Source organism: Odontesthes bonariensis, chromosome 14 (assembly GCF_027942865.1).
Source record: "Odontesthes bonariensis isolate fOdoBon6 chromosome 14, fOdoBon6.hap1, whole genome shotgun sequence".
NCBI lineage: Eukaryota > Metazoa > Chordata > Actinopteri > Atheriniformes > Atherinopsidae > Odontesthes > Odontesthes bonariensis.
Window position 1 is genome coordinate 9,092,864 of NC_134519.1, and position 22,472 is coordinate 9,115,335.

The following is a 22,472-nucleotide window of genomic DNA, read 5'->3' on the forward strand; positions in this document are numbered from 1 at the left end:
CCATTAGACTTTCAGCTCAAGCTCAGCTACATATGAGTCATATAAAACATAACATCCACTCTTGGCTGCAGAATATAACATTTCTATTTTTATTTTTTATTTATTATTTCCAGCTTTCCACTAACAGGCCTCTTTAATAGAATTCTTACTGGTTCCATCCACCGGCACTTGAGGAGAGGAGCAGCATTTTATCAAGTACCCTGTCTCCATTCATCTATCACTAAAAAGCCCAGTTGACTGCCATCAGCAGTATGGCGCCCATTAAGGCTCATGCTGAAAGCTGGATTAAGCAATTTCTGTTCTTTCTGCAGAGTTGGTGGCATCCTTGCATCTGGGCACAGTTACTCTTATCTTTTCTGTTCTGCTTGTGTCCAAAACATCTACATTCATTGAGCATACACTGTATGCACGCTTTCTGCTACAGATACAAAGTAATTCACTCTGGATCAGGCGTCGGCAACCTGCGGCTCCGCGTGGCTTGGGGAAATAAATTAAAAAGTATCCAATTGAAGTGTATTTTATTTGTGTGGACACCACTCTGCTGAACTATTTCACGCTCTAAAAGCCCCTGAACGCCTGTGATACTGCTGGTTTTCAGCGTGAACATGAGGCCACTTTTGTTTTCCACAGAGCCGGGATGCAAAGGAACTTGGGACAACATTGCCTGCTGGGAGCGAGTCGAGTTTGGAGAGACCGTCACCATCCCCTGTCCTCGAGTCCTCAAGACCATTTTTGGCAGAAGTGGTAAGACGTCATTTATTTAGCAACCTTTTATTCCATCTTTTTTTATGAATTTATTGTGTTTCTACAGATAAAACATTCATTTAATCTGTCGAAGAGATGTTACATGAACAGGAAGACGCATTGTTGCGTCATTCTGACTGCAGATAAATGATTTAAAAACTGTGAGCTGGGTCTTGTTCTACAGTGTTCATGTTTGTGTGCTTTTCTACTGAGTATTGCTGCTCCACCACATTTATTTGGCAGAAAAGTTGCTTGTCTCATCATATTTAATGTAAAATATGCAAAAAAGCTTGATGAATAGAATGACTTCACCTGTGATGGAATTTTTCATTTGAATGAAATTGAAGAATTTTATGCACAAAGTCGTTGTTTTTACACAGATGTCAGGCGACTAAATTACTTCATTTATGTGACATATTGTCTTTTTTTTTTATTACAAGCTAAAACTTGTCTTCAGTCGTGTTTTTCTTCCATGACTCACTTTAAAGTTAAAATAGGCTTTTAATTCAGTAGTTTTAGATTTTGTGGCATCTGATGCACAGTAGTATAAAGCTTTATTAAGAAACTGATGCGATCGCTCTTCCCTGTCTGGAACCATGCAAACTCAAAAGAAATGGAGCGTTTTCTGTTGTTTGCATCCCTTGTTTTTATGTTTATTGTACCAGTTGACGTGACTTTGACATGAAAAACCAAGTCAACCTCCACTAACTCTCTTAATTGAATAAATATTAGCAGGGAAAAACTCCCTGCAGGGAGTTCCAGTGGATCCTGCGTATGTTTTTTTGGCCCAAAGGACGAAGCTTTCAGGAGAGAACTAAGCCATTTGATCCCTGAGACGAGCTATATGGTGTCTGCTTTATAAACCTGAAGGTTTTATAAAAAGTGACTTTTTTCTGTTCCTTTTAAAAAAAAAAAAAAAGACTTAAGGCCACAATTAAAAAAAGCCAGTTGCTAAATGCTGCCTGCAGAGGAATTCTCCCACCACTGCTCTTTATTTCAAGATGATTAAATCTACTCGCTCAATGGAGAGAATTACTTTCACCCTTTGACTTCAAAAGGAATAAGGGGGATAAATGCTGTGGAAACATAGATTACTGTAATCATCTGGACTTGCTGCTGCCTTTCTTCCATCTTTTTTAATCTCCATCATTTGGAAAAGTCAGGTCATGTGAAAGAAAACTTAGCTGCAACCTTTTGAACTTTTCATAGATTCAACAAGCACTTTACGATGTGTTTGTCAGGACACAATAAAGACATTTATCTGGGTCAGTTTTACTGAATCACAGTTTTCCAGCCAGTGACCAGAGGGCAGCGTGGGTTTCCGCTCTGGTTTACATTGATGGCTGAACATTAGAAAGCACCCAGCGGCTTGTGCAGCTCACACTGACGCTGCCCTCTCAGAGACCGCTCCGAACCCTCAGTTACCACATTTGTAACTTCTTATGTGAGATAAACATTCAGCCCCGGCCGGGTGCTATATTCCAGGCTCCCTGAAGTTACCGAACATCTTTGTATTTCTGTCAGTGCAATAAAAGTGCTGAAAAAGCAAGAAATTATTGAAGTTTCTTGAAGAAAGAGAGAAATCGAGCTCGCTGCATTCTTTCATACAAAGTCAAATATGACATTTTGAAGTGGAAAGTCTTCTTCTGCCTTTTGTGTTTATTCAGCTGCACAGAAGTAAGTTTTCCTCATTAATATCAGGAGATTAGTCGTGCTGATCTCACTAAGAATCGATTCTGCAGCTTGTCTTCCAACCACGATGTTGCAACATGAAAGGCGTCTTTTCTTCGGCAGGGGGGGGGGGCTTTCCAGATGGTGTGACAGCACAAGCGATGTTGGATCATCAGTGTAGGAAATAAGCAGCTGTTGAGATGAACAGTCTTTACAGAAAACACAGGACTATGGGCACGAGAAGCTAAATATTCGACTGTTATGACGTGCGTCCATTAGCTGGAGATCTGGTTTGGATTTCGGGGATTGGGGTTATCACCTAGTTCCTGACTTTTTAGATTCCTTCACAGTGTAAAGGCCTCGGTATGCTTCTCCGTCGCTCCGTCAATCCGACTTCATGGTCACGGAGAGGCTATTAAACCTTTCGAAGTTCTCCGGATATGCAAGGCAGTTACCCTAGACAACCCTAATCTCGCGACGTCTATGGTGAAAGTCGTTGATTGATTGTTCACCTTCCGGCTCCGTTCCACTCCTCACAGTGAACGATGGCGACCGAAAGACAAAGACAGTTGTTGGAGTTGGAGCTTGTTCATGTTGAAATGCAAACAATTTTGACCAAATGTTGACCGGCACACAGGAAACTCTTTCAAAAAATGGCGGTGGAGGAAGGAGCGAAACCGGAAAAGTGATTCCAGGAAATGATGTTGTTAGCCGACCAATCACAACCCTTGCGGTCTCCACGAGTCCCCATCGCCTCAAAGGATAGATACGAATGTTGGCCGATGCACGGAAGCGACGGAAAGCGTCTCCGGGAGGGTCTCCGTCACTCACCGGACGACCATAAATCAGGCTTAAGGCCTTGGTCCCCAGTCACAGGCACACCTCTGTAGTACTTTACTTGCGCACCAATAGCCACATTCGGACAGAGCAGTTCTAAGAACTGTCCTCCTCGAATTCTGTTCTAATAACTGTCCTTCCCCAGCGGAAGTGTTTCAGTTTGCATTCGCACATGAGTCGGACCTGATCGGGACTGATGCGACGCAACCGTCTGCGACAGCGACGTGTTACTTTAGCGCCACATTCAACAACAAAACAAAACAAAACAAAACCTGCGAAAAGTAAGGAGAGAAGAAAAAAACACCACCAAGAAGCTAACATGGAGAGCGGGGAGGCCACCGTGTTCATGGACTGCATGTTGGTGATATTAATCATGGACGATCACATCGGGCATCTAACATGGAGGCTGGAAGAGCTCACAGAGAGAGTCAGGAGACGAAGGATGGAGCGCAGGCCATACTTCTTGGTTTCATGAAGGAAGGAGAGCAGAGCGCCGCAGACAAAGGAGACCACGTGGAGGTTTAACTTATTAAACACACCAAGGTTGTGTCTGTGTTTTTCTTATGGGTCACTACTCCAATGTCGACTGTGCTCTGTGTTTGGGAGCCCATGCCTTCTGACTTTCTATCATGTTTACTTTTTCTGTTTCTTTAAACGGTCACATATGCTCAAAAATAGCAAAATTACTAGTTTTGAGACTCCAAAAACATCAGATGCTTCCACTTCCCTTTGCAGCTTTTAACACGCTTCCATTTTGCATGACATGAAACTGTCACAAATGGGATATTGCACAACTACTGCATGTTCACAAGTGCTTCTAGGGAGGGTGGACAGTGGGATTACGGTGTGGACGGTAAAGCTTTTTGGGCATTGCACAGGTTAATGAGATCAGCAGCATCATTCTGCCCTTATTTACATCTTACACAGCATCCCAACTGTTTTGGATTTGAGGTTGAATGAGAGTCAGAATTACTGAAAGCTCAAAATGTTTGATATAAAACACTGAATACACATTTGTAGAACTATAAAAAGCTGAATCAAACGCTCTTATTTTAGTGAAACCCTGTTATGCGTGACAGGACTCTGTCTTTGAAGGCTGGTGTTAACCACTTCACCATATTGTGTGAGAACTTCCTTCCTCACTTTTCAACAAATTCAAACAACAGTCCCTGGATTCGTTGAAGCTTTAATCAACACCACTGACTTCCTCCGTGTAGTCGTGGCAACCTAGGCTCACGGTTACTGTAATATTTTGAGAAGTAACAGCATTGCACCTATTCTAATAATCCCTGAGCTCCAACTGTGTTTAGCATGCAGGGAAAGAGTGGGGAAAAAAAGTTCGTATGAGGAGTATTAAGGAACAAGTGAGCTCACTTCTACTCAGTAAGAAAGTGATACTTTGAGCTATTTACAGTGCATTCTGGGAATTCCCAAGGGGAGATCAACTCCCCGTGCACTGCATTGATTTTTGGCAGTGCAACCTTCAGAAAATCTTCCTCTGCAGTTCACTCGGTCCGCTGGTCTTGGCACTTATTTAAGACACACTGAAGCTTCTCCACAGCAGAAACCCGGAGCGTCCCACAGCTTGCAGGGCAAATGCTTGGCCCTTTGACAGATGGAATATTTTATTTATCCCTAAAGGGCACATTTTGTGTGTAGCTCTTGAAGACTCACCTCCTCTATGAACCTGCTGATCTTACACTTACTGCTTCAGAGCTGAAGAACCCTCTGACTGAAGACTCTGCTCTGAAGTAGGGTGTGCAGTGTTGTGCACAATGCTGAGAAGCTTGTGCAGCATTCGTCTTTGCAGAACCAGCTCCAGGGACTCCAGGGCAGTCACCAGCACAGAGTTGGCCCAGTTTGAGTCACTCAGTGGGGTTACATGGCACTGAAAGGATCGGATAATTGGCTAAATTACAATAAGAATAAGTTGAGCAAGGGTAATTATCCTTGGATATATGGCGGTGAATGAATCGGATCAGAGGCACAAAGCGTGTCATACCCCGGTATGATAGGTGGTGCTGTACCCATCTCAACTATTGCTAATAGAGTCACTTCCTGTTGACCTCTTCACCCCCAACAACAACAACAAACTCAGGCATTGGAGAAAGATGGAGAACGCAGAGCAAGATGAAGCTACGTCCCTCTACATTTGGTCTGTGATGAGCTGCTTGTTGCACAAACTCGATGCCCAACGGAGCATTCTCCATCGCGTTGTTTGTTTCTTTCTGACGGCGACAACAACAGGAATATCGTCTCCTTTGACTTCCGGGTCACGACCCTGGGAAAAAATCTGGAGCATGCGCAGTACGCAAAGTTTGATTCACCACGAGCTTCACCGTCTACAAGCAGGTTTAGAGTGACTTTCAACCCAGTTATCTCGGGATCTTACACCTCATCCTGACTGAAAGCGAGCGAAACTGACGCGATACGATGACGAAATTTCGCGAGGGTGTCCTGATATGCAGCGTGACGATTTTGTCGGGAGTGATTCTATTGGTTCAGAAAGTACTCACTTGAAAGGCCGAGTTCTCCGGCTCCCTTCGGTTCAGATCTTTGTGGTCATAAACCACTGGGTGGTGTTCCACGGTAAAGATCAGCTTCTCCTCGTCCATTATTCCCCGAGTGATGCTGACCTGTTGCTAACTAGCTTGTCAACAGGAAGCAGCGTGTTAATTTCAACCAATAAGAAGGGGCAGGACGCAGCCGCGAAATGTCGTCCCAATAGAGACAGCGCGGGCGATTTCATAAGGGGTCGGCGTGATCGCTGGATGGAGTGACATCGCTCGCGACATGTCAGGACAGGCTGATTGAAAAATGCGCATTCTGATAACTTCTTATCCATCGCTCGCTCGTGTTCAGTCAGGATGAGGTGTTAATCCGATCCAATTTCTTGTCAGATTAAGGTGTCTACATGAATTTAATAACTCATTCTTATTGTAATTTAGCCAATAATCCGATCCTTTCAGTGCCATGTAACCCCACTGACTGGCTCTAATTAGGGCTGTAGCAATACACTAATCTCACGATACAATACGATAAATGACATTCAGCCAAAGATCATCATTTTCTGGGGGAAAAAAAGGGACAGTGTGATTTGACATGAATTGTCGCTGATTGGACTGGTGGACAACATCCTTTGAACCGGAAGGACAACACCGCCAGACAAACAGAAACAAACGAACGTCACAGAGCTGTGCACTTTATATAACATTTTCATCAACTAATTTATCACTGTTTTGTATAATGTGACCCCCTGGCATTGTATTATATTACCTTAATGTTCTGTGTTTTCACTAATTGTAATGTCTGACTTTTCAATAAAGTTTGCTAAAAAAAAAAAAAAAAAAGAATTTAAAAAAACTAAAAATCCAAATGCATGAGGAGGAGTGGTACCACATGTGTGAGACACAATGTACATCAACAAATTCATTAATATGGAGGGAGTTCTGTTGGAAAAACCTAACTCGATATTTTATGACACCAAACATAAAATCTAGGAAACTCAAGACTGCTGGAGATTATGTGGGAGCAGGGAGGCAGACCATGCACACATCTTCTGGAATTGTATTAAAATGAGGATATATTGGCAAAATGTTAACTTGGCTATAAAAGAAGTCTTGGGGATATGAAATTCCAAATACTTGTCCAGAGATGTATCTTGGGAATACTGAGAAGGTTGTGATCTGTACTTGACTAAAGTTTTACTCGCAGCAAGTAAGAAAGCGGTCACAAGAAACTGGCACAATGCGAACGCTCCAAAACAGGAGCAATGGTTGGAAATTGTCCAGGAAATCTTTGTTATGGAAAAATTTACATACCTGTTGAGACTCAAAGAGAACGTATTTGAAGAAAACTGGGAAAAAATAGAACATTTATATGAGACATGACATCAACTGAACGAATGCTAACTGGAACAGTGGACTGAATAGATTAGATTAGATTAGATTAGATTAGATTGTACTTTATTTATCCCACAATGGGGAAATTCACTTGCCACAGCAGCAACAACAGACATGAACAAGATATTTAAAAAAAAGAGAAATTTAAAAAAAAGAGAAAAAGCAAGTTTAAAAAGTAAGATATAGTAATTAGAGACCGACCAATCGATCGGCCAGCCGATTTAATTTTCTTATTTGGCCGCGCTGATTTTAAGTCAGGCACATCTGCGGGCAGCTACTTGGAACGCAGCGCGAGGTTTCAAGAGTGAGCAAGACTGTCAACAGGTAAGGCATCAATGTTTACATTCTAAACTATAGCAGTGTTTCCCGCAGCGCATTATAGTTAAGGCGGCCGCCTTAAGGCTCTAGCATGGTTGCTGCGTCTGCTCGCGCGAGCGGTGTTGATGACGTCACGATTTCGTGCCCGCCATGTATAGTGGCGCAAGTCGTTGTGCCAGTAGTTGCAATTTTCTCCGTCACAGAGGTGGCGCTGCTACGTGACGGTTACCTCTACTCTACAACCACGAAAGTGGAGAAGAAAACAATGCCGCTGTCAAGAGCAAGAATACTGTAATTAATGATACTGCTGCAGTTTTCGGATCATTTTAAGTTTTTAATTCAGTTAATAGAGGTGAAGGTTTGAAGCCCCCGGCATCAACAGATCTCTGCCCTCTTCTTTGCCTTCAAGTATCTGTCCCGTAGCTTCTTCCACACATTCTTACAGAACTCTCCCTCTTTCCCCAAAATTCTGCCAATCTCTGTGCACCAGTTTTGGGAGTTTACGTTGATCCCTGTGCTGTTTCGCTACTCCAGGTCTGGCAAACTGCTGGCTTCGCTACTAGAACTACTGGGGGTTGTTTCAGCTGCTGGCACTCGTGACGTCACGCACCTGTCGTTCCAGTTTGCCAAATTCGAGTCAAATGCGGTGATAGTTTATTGGGCCTATCCAGGGGCCTAAAATTATTTTAAAATCATAAAAAAATTCCATGGTATATAAGGAATCGATCTGCTATTTCAGTTTTGTGCAAAAAATCACCTTTCTGTAGGCCTTTAAAGTTCATGACAGAACAGTTAGAAAAAGACTGAACAAGTATGGCTTGTGTGGAAGGGCTGCAGGAGAAAGCCTCTTCTCTCTAAAAAGAACATGGCAGCACAGCTTAGGTTTGCAAAGCTGCATCTGAACAAACCACAAGACTTCTGGAACAATGTCCTTTGGACAGACCAGACCAAAGTGGAGATGTTTGCTCATAATGCACAGCAGCACGTTTGGAGGAAACCAAACACAGCATGTCAGCACAAACACCTCACACCAGCTGTCAAGCACGGTGGTGGAGGGCTGATGATCTGGGCTGGTTCTGCAGCCACAGGACCTGGCACCTCACAGCCATTGAGTCCACCATGAACTCCTCTGGATACCAAAGTGTTCTAGAGTCAGATGTGAGGCCGTCTGTCCGACAGCAGCAGATCTACAGCAGAATGTGTGAAGAAGAGAAGAATCAAGGTGTTCAACGGTCCAGTCAGAGTCCAGACCTCAGCCTGACTGAGATGCTGTGGTGGGACCTTCAGAGAGCTGTGCAGAAACCAAAGCTGCAAACCTCAATGAGCTGAAGCAGCGCTGGAGAGAAGAGTGGGACAAGATTCCTCCAGAACCATGAAAGAGACTGATAACGTCCCACAGAAAACCATTACTTCAAATGACTGCTGTTTAAAGGTGGTTCTATAAGCTACGGAATCAGTGGATTCACTTACATTTTGAATCACTTTCTTTACTTGTTGTTTTTCATTATGGTGGAAGCAGTATGAAAAGTGTGACGGTGTCTCAGGACTGGAGTAATTCTTGGTGCGTCTCTTCTCTCAAAGGTAACATCAGCAGGAACTGCACGACGGCAGGTTGGTCGGAGGTTTTCCCAAACATAAGCAGCGTGTGTGGGGCCGACGCCAGCCAGGACAAGGTGCAGTACACGTCTGTTTCCTTTGCTTTTTTTTCTGTCTGTTGCATTTGTCACCGAAGCTCTAATGAATTCTAAGTGTGTGGCACAGGAAGCCATAACACAACATGGACCATTAGTGGCCTCCAATTGATGGAGCCTGCAGGGTTGGCTGTTAATTAACACCAGTTGGTGGTGGGAGACTTCATCTTTAAAAGGTCAATAAGCCCAGCGGTAGCGTGATACATGTGAACAATCCATGCCTGTCTGTCTGGTTTTTTTCATCAATAATGAAACCATTTGCCTTCACACTTTCAGCAAGTTACTGTTGTCATTTTATGTTGTCAGAGAATGTCTGTATGATAGCAGGTCTTCGGCCAAAGAGGACGTTTTTTAACCGGTCAGACAGTTGGTTTAACCTCAATTAGAAGTATGACACAATCCGCTTCCACACCGAACACACAAGATCCACAACGATAATATTTTATCTGCTCCACGGATGTCATTGAAGTGAGAGGAAAGCCATCCAATTTATTAATTCAAAACTTTGAGTAGTGACAGCTCGTCCTGTATCATAGAGCAAACTGTGTTACTTCCTGTTTCTGTAGAATCAGATGCAGCCCGGGGCGGTCAGTGGCGTAGTGGGTTAAGCAGCCGCCCCATGTACAAGAGGCTATAGTCCTCGCTGCAGTGGGCCTTGGTTCGAGTCCCACACCGGACGACCCTATGCTGCAATGTCTTCCCCCTCTCTCTGCCCCCTGCTTCCTGTCTCTCTCCAACTGTCCTATCATTAAAGGCATAAAAAGCCCCCAAAAAATTTAAATAAAAATCGGATGCAGCCCAACCATCAGCTGTCATCTATTCAGTCGGGTTCGGGTAGGTTCACAGGACACACGGTAGACCCGCTGTAAAAATAAACATACAAGGTTCATTAAAAGTAGGGCTGCTCGAGTTAACTCGTTATTATCGCGTTAACTTGTTTATTATCTAACGCCGATAAATATTTTATCGCGCATTAACGCAGGTTTTATTATTTATTTTATTATTGTAAGTGTCTGTTGCTTACAGGCTTTTATTTTGTAAAAGTCTTTTGCTCACAGGTTTTTATTTTGTAAAAGTCTGTTGCTGTCTGCTGTGGAACCGGAAAAGAAAGTAATCGGCGGATCCACCAAACATGGAGAAGGGTACGGAACTTTTACTCGGCCATTTTCATTTTAAAGTTCTTCCAGACGGCGGAGTCGACAGAACCAAAGTCATCTGTAAACACTGCCAAGTTGAATTGTCTTCTCAGCGTAGTAGTTCCAGTCTAAAATATCACTTAAAGGCAAAACACACAACTGATAGCAGCAAGTCATTCAAGGAAACAGACAGTGGAGCGAGGCTTCTACATAAAAACTACAGAAAGATGCTTATGTTAAAAGTGTGTTTGCACAACAAATGTTATGGCACTTTCATTCATATGGCAGCACATTTAAAATAAAACTAAATGCTAAAAGCTATACACTACTTTTGAATAAACTTTTGAATTTTGCGTACAAATGCGATTAATCGTGATTAATCAGGGAAATCATGTGATTAATTAGATTAAACATTTTAATTGTTGCCCAGCCCTAATTATAAGCTAATTAGAATGAAATAGAAATATGTGTTTTCCCTTTTAGCTCAACTAGTTGAGTGAGCTGAATCTCACTGAAGCCCAACTTCGAGTCCCGGCTCGGGGCGACGAGCGTCATGTCATCCTCCTCGTTCTCTGCCCTCATTTCATGTTGAGCAACTCTTCAATAAAGGTCACTTGTCCTGGGAAAAAAGAACTTAAAAAAAGATAAGATAAGCTGAGATCCTAATTGCATCTTGGTCTATGGCTGCTTTCCAGTCAGGTTCCAGTCAAGTTCCAGTCCTTTCAGATAATACATTGGTCCAATTTGGTTCTGGATAGTACATTTTTAGGTCTTTTGGGTTCAATTCTAAGTTTTTGGACCCATGAATATTTCTAATTCTCAGAAATTCCATAATTCCAAGATGATGTTGTTGTTTCTGTTGAATAATTTCCAGCTTAATCCCATCTGTTTAGGTTTGGCTATTAGGTTCAGACATGAGGTGATTGCTGATAGATTAACCCTCATACCTGATTTAAAACACAACTTAAAGGGATAGTTCGCCTCTTTTGACATGAAGCTGTATGACATTCCATATTAGCAATGTCATTTATGAACATTGACTTACCTCCCGCTGCGTCCTGTGAGCCGAATTCCAGCCTCGTTTTGGCGTTGATGCAGGTAGTCCCGGTTAGTTGGCTGGGGTCAAAAAAATAAAGCGTTTTGCTTCTCAAAAAAATATCCGTTCAAAAGAGTAATACATTTGCATCACAAAATGTTGTCCAGGAAAAAGTCAGACCTCACTTCGCTTGGCGCTATTTTTGCCTCCCTTGATATCAATGCGTCCAATGTAAAACTGTGCAGACCGAGGAGCAGACCGAGCACTCCCTAGCCACCTAGCGATAGCTGCACCTGTTACGGTGTTTACTGCTCGGAAGCAGGGGACTGCTCGGTCTATGGGTGTCCCACAGTTTTATCTCGGTGTTATGTAGAGATGGCACACTGTGCTGTCTGCCACCCTGCTGGTGGCACATGATAAAAACCAATACATCATTATCTGTCCAACCCCACTTTTAGTCTGACACTATGCAGTGAGCAGGTGGAGAAGTGGACGTTTCAGACGGAGCACGAGACTCCGGCTGGAGGTTTGTTCTCGTTGTCCAGCTGAAGAACAAATGCTGATACGAATCTAAACTTTAGCGCAGAATCTTATCTTTACCCCTCAGAGGTTTGACGAGCATCTGCAGTAGAGTGGGAGTCCGCTGAGAAGGCTGACCTTGAAGGTAAGGTGAGGAGGAAAGATGGGATTTGACACGTTCCCCCCCGCACACAAGACTGGACGCGTCCTTTTGAAGTTGGTGTAAATTTGATGCGCATCCTTTTTGCTTCTTGTCAAACACACTTTGATTTTCCCACAAAGAGAACTCGGGGTGGGAAATCAAACACGCAACACCTTCTTCTTCTTCTTCTTCTGAAAAAAGCAGGATAACGCACACACTCAAAAGGAGAGAGAAAGCATTTAAGGGCAGATTTCAATCTGTTTTCTTTTCCAAGAGAGTATTATCGACTCTTCGTGCCAGTGCTGTCAACAACAACAACACTTCTGATGCTTTTCATCCTCCAGTTTGAACACTTTAATGAGTCTAAAAAGCACAAAGGGCCTCGTTGCATCACATCTGTGCTGAAACACGAGACGCATTTAACGTCATGAGGAAATCTAAAGGCAAAAAGTTCCTTAAGTGAGATCAGAGTTTACGGAATGTTGCTTCATTTTACACTGAGCAGACGTTTTTTTAATAAACAAAGACACCTTTATTCAGCAGACCCAGAAGTACAAAGGAAATCCCTCTCTGTGTCATCGCTGACCAGCATCGTTTCATCAGGGCGGGAATAAGCGGCAGGTCAGCTTTGGTTTTTATCAGAGAGCTGGAATATCAGCATGACTGACGGCTGCTCTGAATAAATTTGTCACAGAGGCGCTTGAGGACGTTTTTGAAATGTCAAAGGACTATTTCTGTGCGAACACTTTGATTTATCGTCGCCTTCACACCTGCACTCAGACCCCACTGTGTGTGATATTTACTGTCCGTCACTTCTTATAAACCTGCTGTTTACCCTCTAATTTGCAACTAAAAATCTTTCTACCTTCTGGACTTTTTTCTCATGGTTATTGAATTTAAAAATTAGGACTGGGCAACAATTAAAATGTTTAATCTAATTAATCACATGATTTCCCTGATTAATCACGATTAATCATATTTCTACGCAAAATCCAAAAAATGTATCCAAAAGTAGTGTATAGCTTTTAGCATTTAGTTTTATTTTAAATGTGCTGCCATATGAATGAAAGTGCCATAACATTTGTTGTGCAAACACACTTTTAACATCAGCATCTTTCTGTAGTTTTTATGTAGAAGCCTCGCTCCACTGTCTGTTTCCTTGAATGACTTGCTACTATCAGTTGTGTGTTTTGCCTTTAGGTGATATTTTAGACTGGAACTACTACGCTGAGAAGACAATTCAACTTGGCAGTGTTTACAGATGACTTTGGTTCTGTCGACTCCGCCCCGGTTCAAGTCTCACATCGGACGGCCCTGTGCTGCATGTCGTTCCCCCTCTCTCTGCCCCCTGCTTTCAGTCTCTCTGAACTTTCCTATCCACAAAAGCCCAAGGAAAATATTTAAAAAAAAACAATACAAAAAAAAACCTGCGTTATGCGCGATAAAATACTTATCGCCGTTAAATAATTAACGCGTTAACGCGATAATAACGAGTTAACTCGCCCAGCCCTATTAAAAATCCCTCAAAGTGACAACAGACTTCAAGCCAATCTTGTCCTTGAAGCTTTGCAGCTCTTATTCGCACTTTTTTAAGGTAGAAACTTAATATCAAGACATAGTACCCCGAGGCTGTGCAAGTATAATTTTCAATACCTGTATGATGATTAAGATGCATTTTAAATTAAACCTCGGTTTAGTCTCGGTTATTTGCACACTGTTGCCCTTCCTGTGTTATCAAAGTGTCGCTTTTTAAAAAAAAAGATTTTTGATGCTTTTCTTGCGCAGTGAGATCATATTTTTGTTGCTGGTTCCAGCAGATTTTTCTGAAAGCGAAGAAACCAGAGCTGGAAGTGTTCAAATCCACATTAGATGTAAAAACGTGGTGTTAAAGCAAGAGGGCAAACTGTACAGATTATAGAGCCCCGACTGGGACTAAAATGTGCAATTTTAGTTTAAAACTGGACTAAATTAGACCCGAACATCTGCAACATCTCTTTAAATCCCCTTTGTTTCCTCAACTGTATAAACCAATTTAGGCTCACTGAGATCACTCTAAAGTTGTATTTGTTGTTGGATCTTTAGATAATTAGTTCTTTTTGTTGAAAGCAAAGATTGTAGCTTACAAAGGCCTGATTCCAGCGCATTTATGTTTGATATAACGGCTGTAAAAAAGGAGTTAAATTCAGCAGAACAATGTGAAAAAGGGGTTTTACGTATGAGGACATCATAACAACATAATCTTGTCTTGTAATTAGCTTTTTCGAATATTAATGAAGCCAGGATTGGAAAACTAAATACACTCCAGGGTTCAACAGCTCGTAGAAGCACTTTGAGCAGTAATAGGTTGAAATGATGGTTTTCTGTGCGACGTTATCAGCCTCTCACATGGTTGTGGAGGAATTTAGGTCCACTTTGCTTCAGTTCATCGAGGGTTGCAGCATTTATCGCTTGTGTTGTCTACTATTGATTTTTGTAAAGGCGGCTAATGTAACAGCACTTGAGTCCAAGACTAATTTCCCTAAATAAAGTGTCGGTTTATGCACGGACTCACAGAGCATTTTAAGACCTTCTAAAGACCATATTTTTATTGTCATTATTGTTATTGTCACCTCCTGGTATTGTCACTAAAAATAAAATTACAATAATAAATTTACATTACAAAAATAATAATGTAATAATAAAATTCCATTTTATTCCAGCAAAACTTTAATATTTTGATGCAATTAGTTTCTTTAAGCGCATCTGTGAATGATTGACGCTGTAATAACTCATCAATCAAACCATCATCATAACCTCGTGACTTTCATGAGCTGAAACGCATGCAAATTTTGTTCAGGACCTCTTGGCTCGGGACACACAAAAAGATACAAGGCACACAGTATAAACATATCTAAACAATACAAAAAGAATAAAAATAGTAAAAGTTAAAGTAAAGAGTTACAGTGCAATCCAATTGTTTTATGACTCTATTGCACATAATGCAGCATAAGTAAGTCAAAGTCAAATAAAAGTGCAGTGCAGTGTCTGTCTGCAGGGTTTTTTATTAATCAGTCTATGGGTGGGGGGTTAAAATCTTAGAATTTAAAGGGGTGCATTTGCTTTTTCATATAAATGTGGGTTGTTTGCAAGCAAGGAGACGCTTCCAGGTCATTGTAATGGAAGCATGTTTCTCGATTCCCTTGCTTGGATGTCCAAGAAGTCCTGACTCTGGTCTGTCTTCATTTACTGTACAAGCTTTTTGTGTTTTAAATGCTGACCTCATACTTCGAATCGAATTCTTCCCGTAAAGCTTCTTTTGTCGGAGAAGCCAAACAGCTGAAAGAGAGAGATGAAAGCCAGAAGGCCCTCAGATAACTTAAAGTTTTCGCAGGAGCTCGATTGATCGATTGAAACGTGGCTCTTTGTGTACAAGAGTGATCGATATCTAAACCACTTTCATATAATGTGAGGTGTCATTATGTCAGTGAAGAAATAGATTTGTCTGCTGTCCTCGAAAGCAGCGACAGGGTCGCTGTTCATTATCGGATTCTGGGGGCTTTGTCCTCCCAACAACAACAGCTCAGCCGTGAAATCAAACGTCTGCTCTCTGCTGCGCTCATTGTTTTTGGCCCTTTGCTGTTGTGTAACTGCAGCTTTCTCCTGTTGGCTTGTTTTAGGTCACCGGTGGCACAGCTGAATTGCTCATTATAGTGTTCTCTCGTTCTTTCTTGGCCCTGCTAATCCCTTTCTCTCTAAACCTCTTTCCCCCCTTGTCACTGTATACACTCTTCAATAATTTCTGCTCAAATCGGTGAGCTTTTATCAAGGCCAGACCAATAAACCCAGACCTGCAGCTGTTGCCTGGAATACTCATCAACCATCGATACTGGTTGAAATTACATTTTATTCCAGCAAAACTCTAATATTTTGATGCAATTAGTGCATCTATGAATGATTGACGCTGTAATAACTCATCAATCAAACCATCATAACCTTCAGCTCGTGACTTTCATGAGCTGAAACACATGCAAATATCAGAAAAATATAGATTTAAAATCAGAATTTCATCGAAATACAAACAAAGCTTAAGATGTAAAGCTTGGATGATAAAATATAAAACAGCTGAGCCGACAACTTACCGTCTCTTTTTTTAATGTTTTATTGGTATTGATTGACCTGCAGGTTTTGAGTGTCATTGATGCCAAATGTGCAGAGTATGTGCAGATGTTTTAAAAATGTAAAAATGGGTACTCTACAAGTAAAACTCCTGCTTAAGTCAAAGATGATAAATATTAGGAGCAAGATGCAATTAAAGCGTTGAGGTTTGGTCCTTATGACTGATATATGATCATTTGTTGCTCTTGGAGGTGTAACCGATTAACGGATGGCAGGTTAATCTCGGGGTTGAGCGATTAACGGCAGCAGTTTATTCCAACTTGTTCTCTAATCTCTGATTATATTGTGCGGTATCGGATCATTTAGAATATTCTTAATTAAACCACGCAAAACTTTTTTGGACACAGAGGTTGAAAACCATTGCTTTCCTCTTCAATTCTTTTAGAAATATCCCACATTGTTAGAGTTCTTCCACACCTGAAAAACCAGTTGGCGTGAACAGAGGTGTAAATTCATGGCGGAAAGGGGAGCCGTTGTACCGTCTTTCTGGGGTATTTTTAACCAAAGCGTGTCGCAGGCACTTCATTGAGGCCTCAGGAAAATGGTGACAACTTGTGAAAAAAGGCTGAATATGTCTCCTTTAATTTGTAGGTCGTAATTACAGAAGAATTGATGTTTGAGATGCTTTGCCAGGTGTTTGGTGTGTCAAATGTGGGTAAAACGCTCAGCCATCTTTATGACAGCAACTTTATTGGTACTTTGACATTATGTTTTACTATTTTCCATCACCTAGTAGTTCACTCCTTTGATTGCCTGTAGATTAAAAATGCAAATGCAACCTTTGGAATATGATGCTTGCTTAAAAGATAGTGCATAATGTATATGAAGCAGCTTTTCATTTGTCCGAGGATTCTCCATATTAAACGGCTGTAATTCACAAATCCCTCCTATATGGACTTTAGTACCTTCAAATTGAAGCTCAGGCTCCACTTTATCACCAAATCATCATGTAAAACTAATGCATTGATGCACATGGGTAGAACTGTTTGTGTCCTTCACCACAAAGCTTGGAAATTCTTAGTTAGAATGGAACGCACCATAAAATCTTCTATATTTACAACTTGATTTTAGCATTTTTGATATTTTCTAATTCGTACAAGAACTCAACTTATAATCTCTGTTGTTGGAAATATAACAGTTGGGTTTCCACATGAAATCTCATCTTGCAAAGTGCTGGATGGGCTCATCCTAAATAACTGAGATTGTAATGGTGGGGGTGGAAAAAACCCATAATCCTCAACTGTGGTGTGTTTGTCTGCAGCTGGTCTTCTACGTGGTCGTGCAGACGTTGTACACTCTGGGTCACAGTTTGTCTCTCATCGCTCTCACCACAGGCAGCGCCATCCTTTGTCTTTTCCGGTAAGTCTGAACACTGCAACATTATCTGTAGGAGCCTGGGTCCTATTTGGGTATATTGATATTTGGATAGCTATTTGAGTTTACATGTTGAAATATGATTTACTTGAATTGTAATAAAAAAAAGGAGCTATTTACAGTATTTATAGACAGATAATTAATTTAATACGTTAACAGTTTAATTCAGGTCATTTATGCGTGAGAAGGTTAAAAATTGCGAACATTGCCTTTAATTTGTTGTTAATCTCGGGAGAGTTTGGTTACCGGAGTCATTATAGATAGATAGACAGATAGATAGATAGATAAGTACTTTATTCATCCCAATTTGGGAAATTGTTGTGTTGCAGCAGCATACAGTAAAAGATCTGTAAACAATTAAAGTAAAAACAAGCAAATAGAATAGAATAAAATAAAATAAAAAATAGTGAATAAACATTAGCTATATACAAATCTACAGTATGAAGAGGTTTTTTATTTTAATTTTATTTTTTATTGTTTTTTAGGAGAGGCGGCTTAGAGTGAAGCCACAAAGTTTTTTTTTACCTTTCTCTCTCTCTGTCACTTTCTTTGTTTTTTCTCTCACCTTTTTTATTTGTCTCAAATCGGGTCATTGCTGTACCAATCTTTATGTTTTTTTTGGAAGTAAATTGAGGAACAAAAGAGGATCTTGTGGAGTTTTTATTTTCTCGTGGATGTGGATGACGAGAGAGAAGAGCGTCAAGCTAATGGCTTCATTAAGGAACCTACATCATCCGAACAGAACCTTCGCTTCACTGTTTACACGATTAAAACTACTCGCCTACATGTCCAGTTTGGATTCACGTTTCAGGGCCACTAAAGGTTTGAAAGAAACTCGTGGAAACGTGTCGCGACGGGAACATCCTGTTTACCGTTTTTTAATTCAAGCTTTACTTCCATCAAAGAATTCTCCTTTTGCAGCAATTGCCAACTTCTTTGGTACTCGGCTTGGTTAAACACATCTGGAGCAATGTCCCCCCCATGCCTCATATGAAGCCAATTCCATGGGGTTGAGCAGATGTGATGGACACCACATGCCAAGCAAGCAGCAGCTGGCTGATTCTTCTCTTAATAGTCCTTCTGGACTTTGCAGCTGAGCTTTTGGTCACTGTCCTTTTGTAGGTGGAAATCAACTCAAACCAAACTGAATCCAGGCTGCACGGTGCTACAGATCAATAGCATTCATTTAAAATCCAATTATAACGCCAGCCCAATTGGATTATAAAGTGTTGGTGCAATGACCTACTGGCTGCATTTACATTTCACAGCTTTATCATTAAATAGCCACAGTTTGTTTTTTTATGCTCTTCCCATCTGTGTGAGGATGCTCCTGAGGGTGTTTTAGGGGATGTTGATGAGAAGGGAGAGAAATTAGTGTGTGTATGACAACGGCTTACCTTACAGATAGATTTTATTTCATTCGGCTTATCAATTTTAATTGGTCACGGCTGTGGAATAGCCGATACAGAGCAGACTGACAGAGAGATGGGAGACAGAAACTGATTAGTTGCAGTGGTGCAAGTGGTGAGCTTTTCCTGGTCCAGTCCGGCAATATCTGGAGGAAGAGAGGAGGAACGGTGAGATGGGTCCAAGGAGCAATCGAACAGAGATAGCGGTTTAATCAGGGAGGGCTTACTGTGTCTCCAGGAAGGTTTCCAACACAGGAGGGGCAATTACCCTTGCTCAACTCATTTTTATTGTAATTTAGCCAATAATCCGATCCTTTCAGTGCCATGTAACCCCACTGACTGGCTGTGGTGTGGTTTGTTAGATATTAGCAAGCAGGTATAAAGCAAAGAAGCAGTGCAGATTGCAGGTTGTAATCCGGACGCAGTGAGGGGTTGGCGGAGGTATCCAAAGATCTCCGGAGAGGTTACTCTGGGGAACGCTGGTGGGCCTGATTACTGAGACTGTAAGACAATGTGGCGAAGACTGGATTTCCTGCAGGTCCTTAAAGGAGAAGTTTGTTTTTTTTAAAGCTGGACCTTAGCCTGGGAATTCCCATGCTGCTTTGCGAGCGATTTCATTCACACTGCAAAGGCAGCCTGGAAACCACCGCCCTTATTTTTGCCTGAGTTAGGGAACCAATCACAGAACGAGGGGGGGCAGCAAGACAATGACGACGTCTATGCGCGACACCAAAGCTTGTAGAGTGTTAATCCAACATGGCAGCAGACACAACGTTACCGTTCGATGCAGCCTTAGAAAGTGTTTTAAGTTGCTTAGACCGCAAGTTTACTTTTAAAAAAGAGCAACGTTTGGCGTTGAAAGATTTCATTGCCAAGAAGGATGTATTTCCTCGTCGAATTTCTGTCGCTCTACATACGTCATCTGGTATAAGTGATACAATTGGCTATGAATCGTGTGCAAAGCAGCATGGGAAGAACCAGACGCCATTTGATAGACATTCGTAGCGCCCAATAAACGGCTCTAGGCATTCGTAAACCACGCCTCAACTACGAGAAAATGCACACCTAGTTTCCAGACCACCATAGGGTCTGGGAGCTATAGGGGGTTATACTCTTCAGCTTTAAAGAAAAATGTCAAATAAAACCGTTACAGCTGGGAGATGTGTGGCAAGGCTCTGCGGTGTTGTGTTGGAGCCCTTTCTCTCTGGGACCATAGTGTGTTCGAGCTGCTTTATGTTTAAAAGAATGAAACGGCCGTGAATAATGGCTCGGGACCACGCAGAGCTTACAAAAGATAAAGAGTTAATTACAGAAGTCAGAAGTTTTTTTTTTTAAAGGTTGTGTCAATGTTTGACAAATCCTGTAACGAAGCAAACTTTGAGCCAAGGCTGCGTGCATCTGTATCATCTGAACAGGAAGCTGCACTGCACCAGGAACTACATCCACCTCAACCTCTTCATCTCCTTCATTTTGAGAGCTGTGGCCGTGTTGGTGAAAGACGACATCCTCTTCAACAGAACCTCGCAGTGCTCCAGCCAGCCGTCTCTGGTGAGCTCACATCCTCTTAACCGCCACGGCGATCCGTGTCCTGAGTGAGATGATTGGTGCAGCACAGACGGCAGAAAGTTACACAAGTTCAGAGATGGAGATCTCACAATGACATGATTCAATCTGTAACTGCTCAGATGGGTGTTCAGCACAGTGTTGGACCTCAGCTCTGTTGTTTTTCCTGTAACTATGGCTGTGTTCGAAACCGCATACTTCTCCTACTACTCCAGCTAACTTTTTGAGTTAGTATGCGGGTTTGAGTAAGCGAGAAGTTCCCGGATGCATACTAGATTCTCTGAAATGTTGGGTATGCATCATGAGGTTACTACTCATACTCAAACTACCCAAGATGCAACGTAACGTGACGTCGCCGATCGTCATTTCCTGTCAAAACGGCAGTTTCAAGCTAGCTACAACGAGGTTAGGTTCACTTCCTGTTTTCAAAACAAAAGCACCAATTGCATCGTATGACTTTCCCTATGATAAAAGGCAACGGGTATTTTATTTTGTGAAAATAACCAGAAGTGCGTTGCTCACTGCGGCTAGCTTTAGTAGCGCCGAATTCGTGGGAACAAAATTGAAAATAGCCGGTATTTTGTCAGGTTTTCAACACGTTGGGGATCTAAACGACTACTTTCTCGCCTGAAAATGTTTCAAATGTTGCTAAAGTTTACAGAGTTTAGAGCTTAAGTGTAATCAGCTTCAGGCCGGCTGATTTCGGCTCGGGTAGGAGTGAAATGCATTGTGGGTAAACGCTCTGCATACTGTCTGATCAATGCAGAATGGAAGTATGCAGTTTGCAAGTACAGTATGTAGTATGTAGTATGTAGTATGCGGTTTCGAACACAGCCTATGGTTTTTAATCACTGATGTGCTGTGAATTCTGCCATTCATGGTGTAACTGGCCCTTTACTGGGGCTCAGGGTTCATCCGTGAGGCTGTGTGAAATGGTTACCACGTGAATGAATGGATTTCATAGATTATATGGAGTGTGTTTTGGTTGGAGTCGGTTTTCCTGGCAGTCAGGGTTGGGGAGTAACAGATTACATGTAACGGCGTTACGGTAAATGGATACAAAATAAAAGTAACTGTAATCCGTTACAGTAGAAGCAAAAACGATGTACTCAGATTACAGTTACATTCAGTGAGAATGGGGGTTACTTAACAGGATTACAATTTGTGCGAGGTCGCAGTGACAGAAGTACAGAAGTCGGACTGGGGAAAAAAAAAATCGGCCCTGGCAATTTTCCCCGGGACCAGCCCCCCCTCAGTATTAATTAGTATCTCCAATCTAATTAAATAAAAATAAAAAAACGAGCACAGACCGCTCATACAGTCAATGGCATGTACCCATAGAAAAAATACACACTCACACACACGTCACACAATCTGACTATCGACTTCCATGATCAGTAACCCACACAAACCCAGACACATAATGGCTCGGCGGCCAGCAATCGGATAAGCCATTGAAGTGAATCAATCCTGTGAAAGAATGAAAACAAGTGAATGAAACCTGCACTCACCCATTATGAAGTTAACTCTGCCAGCCCCATAATCTTGCCCCTGCTCAGCCAACTCCTTGACGTCGGGTATGGTTGCTAACGTTACGGCGGCTAGCATTAGCAACGAGGCTGCTAGGCTTGCTAAATCGGTAAGCATTAGGCTACTGAAGAAAGCTAGTCTTTTTAGCAACGTTATATTATCATCTTTCTTCTAGGCTATAAGTTAACCTTTGTTTACGGCCACTGGCCCTAACCTGACGCGCTAGCTGTCAAATCACCGGAAGTTTTCACCGGAAGTACTGGCGCACACACACAAGCAAGGGTGTGCAAAGAAAAATAAAATGTGATGTAAAAGTCTTACTTTGCTTATTTATTACTAAAGTAGAGCACTTCATTGTCATTGCACATGTATTAATGAAATGCAGTTTGGCATCTTATCAAGTGTAACGCGTGCAGATTGTATAGCATGCAGTATTTAGAGATAA

General features: G+C 41.9%; 1 protein-coding gene across 1 annotated transcript in view; it reads left to right on the forward strand.

Annotated features, from left to right (window-relative positions):
* The window catches only part of LOC142398220 (vasoactive intestinal polypeptide receptor 2-like), an 86,462-nt gene that overhangs the window by 42,162 nt on the left and 21,828 nt on the right, over nucleotides 1-22,472 (forward strand). Inside the window, exons 3-6 of the mRNA XM_075482179.1 lie at nucleotides 631-744; nucleotides 9,054-9,145; nucleotides 17,413-17,510; nucleotides 20,350-20,482. Of these exons, the coding sequence (XP_075338294.1) occupies nucleotides 631-744; nucleotides 9,054-9,145; nucleotides 17,413-17,510; nucleotides 20,350-20,482 (437 nt within the window). The remainder of the gene's footprint in view (nucleotides 1-630; nucleotides 745-9,053; nucleotides 9,146-17,412; nucleotides 17,511-20,349; nucleotides 20,483-22,472) is intronic.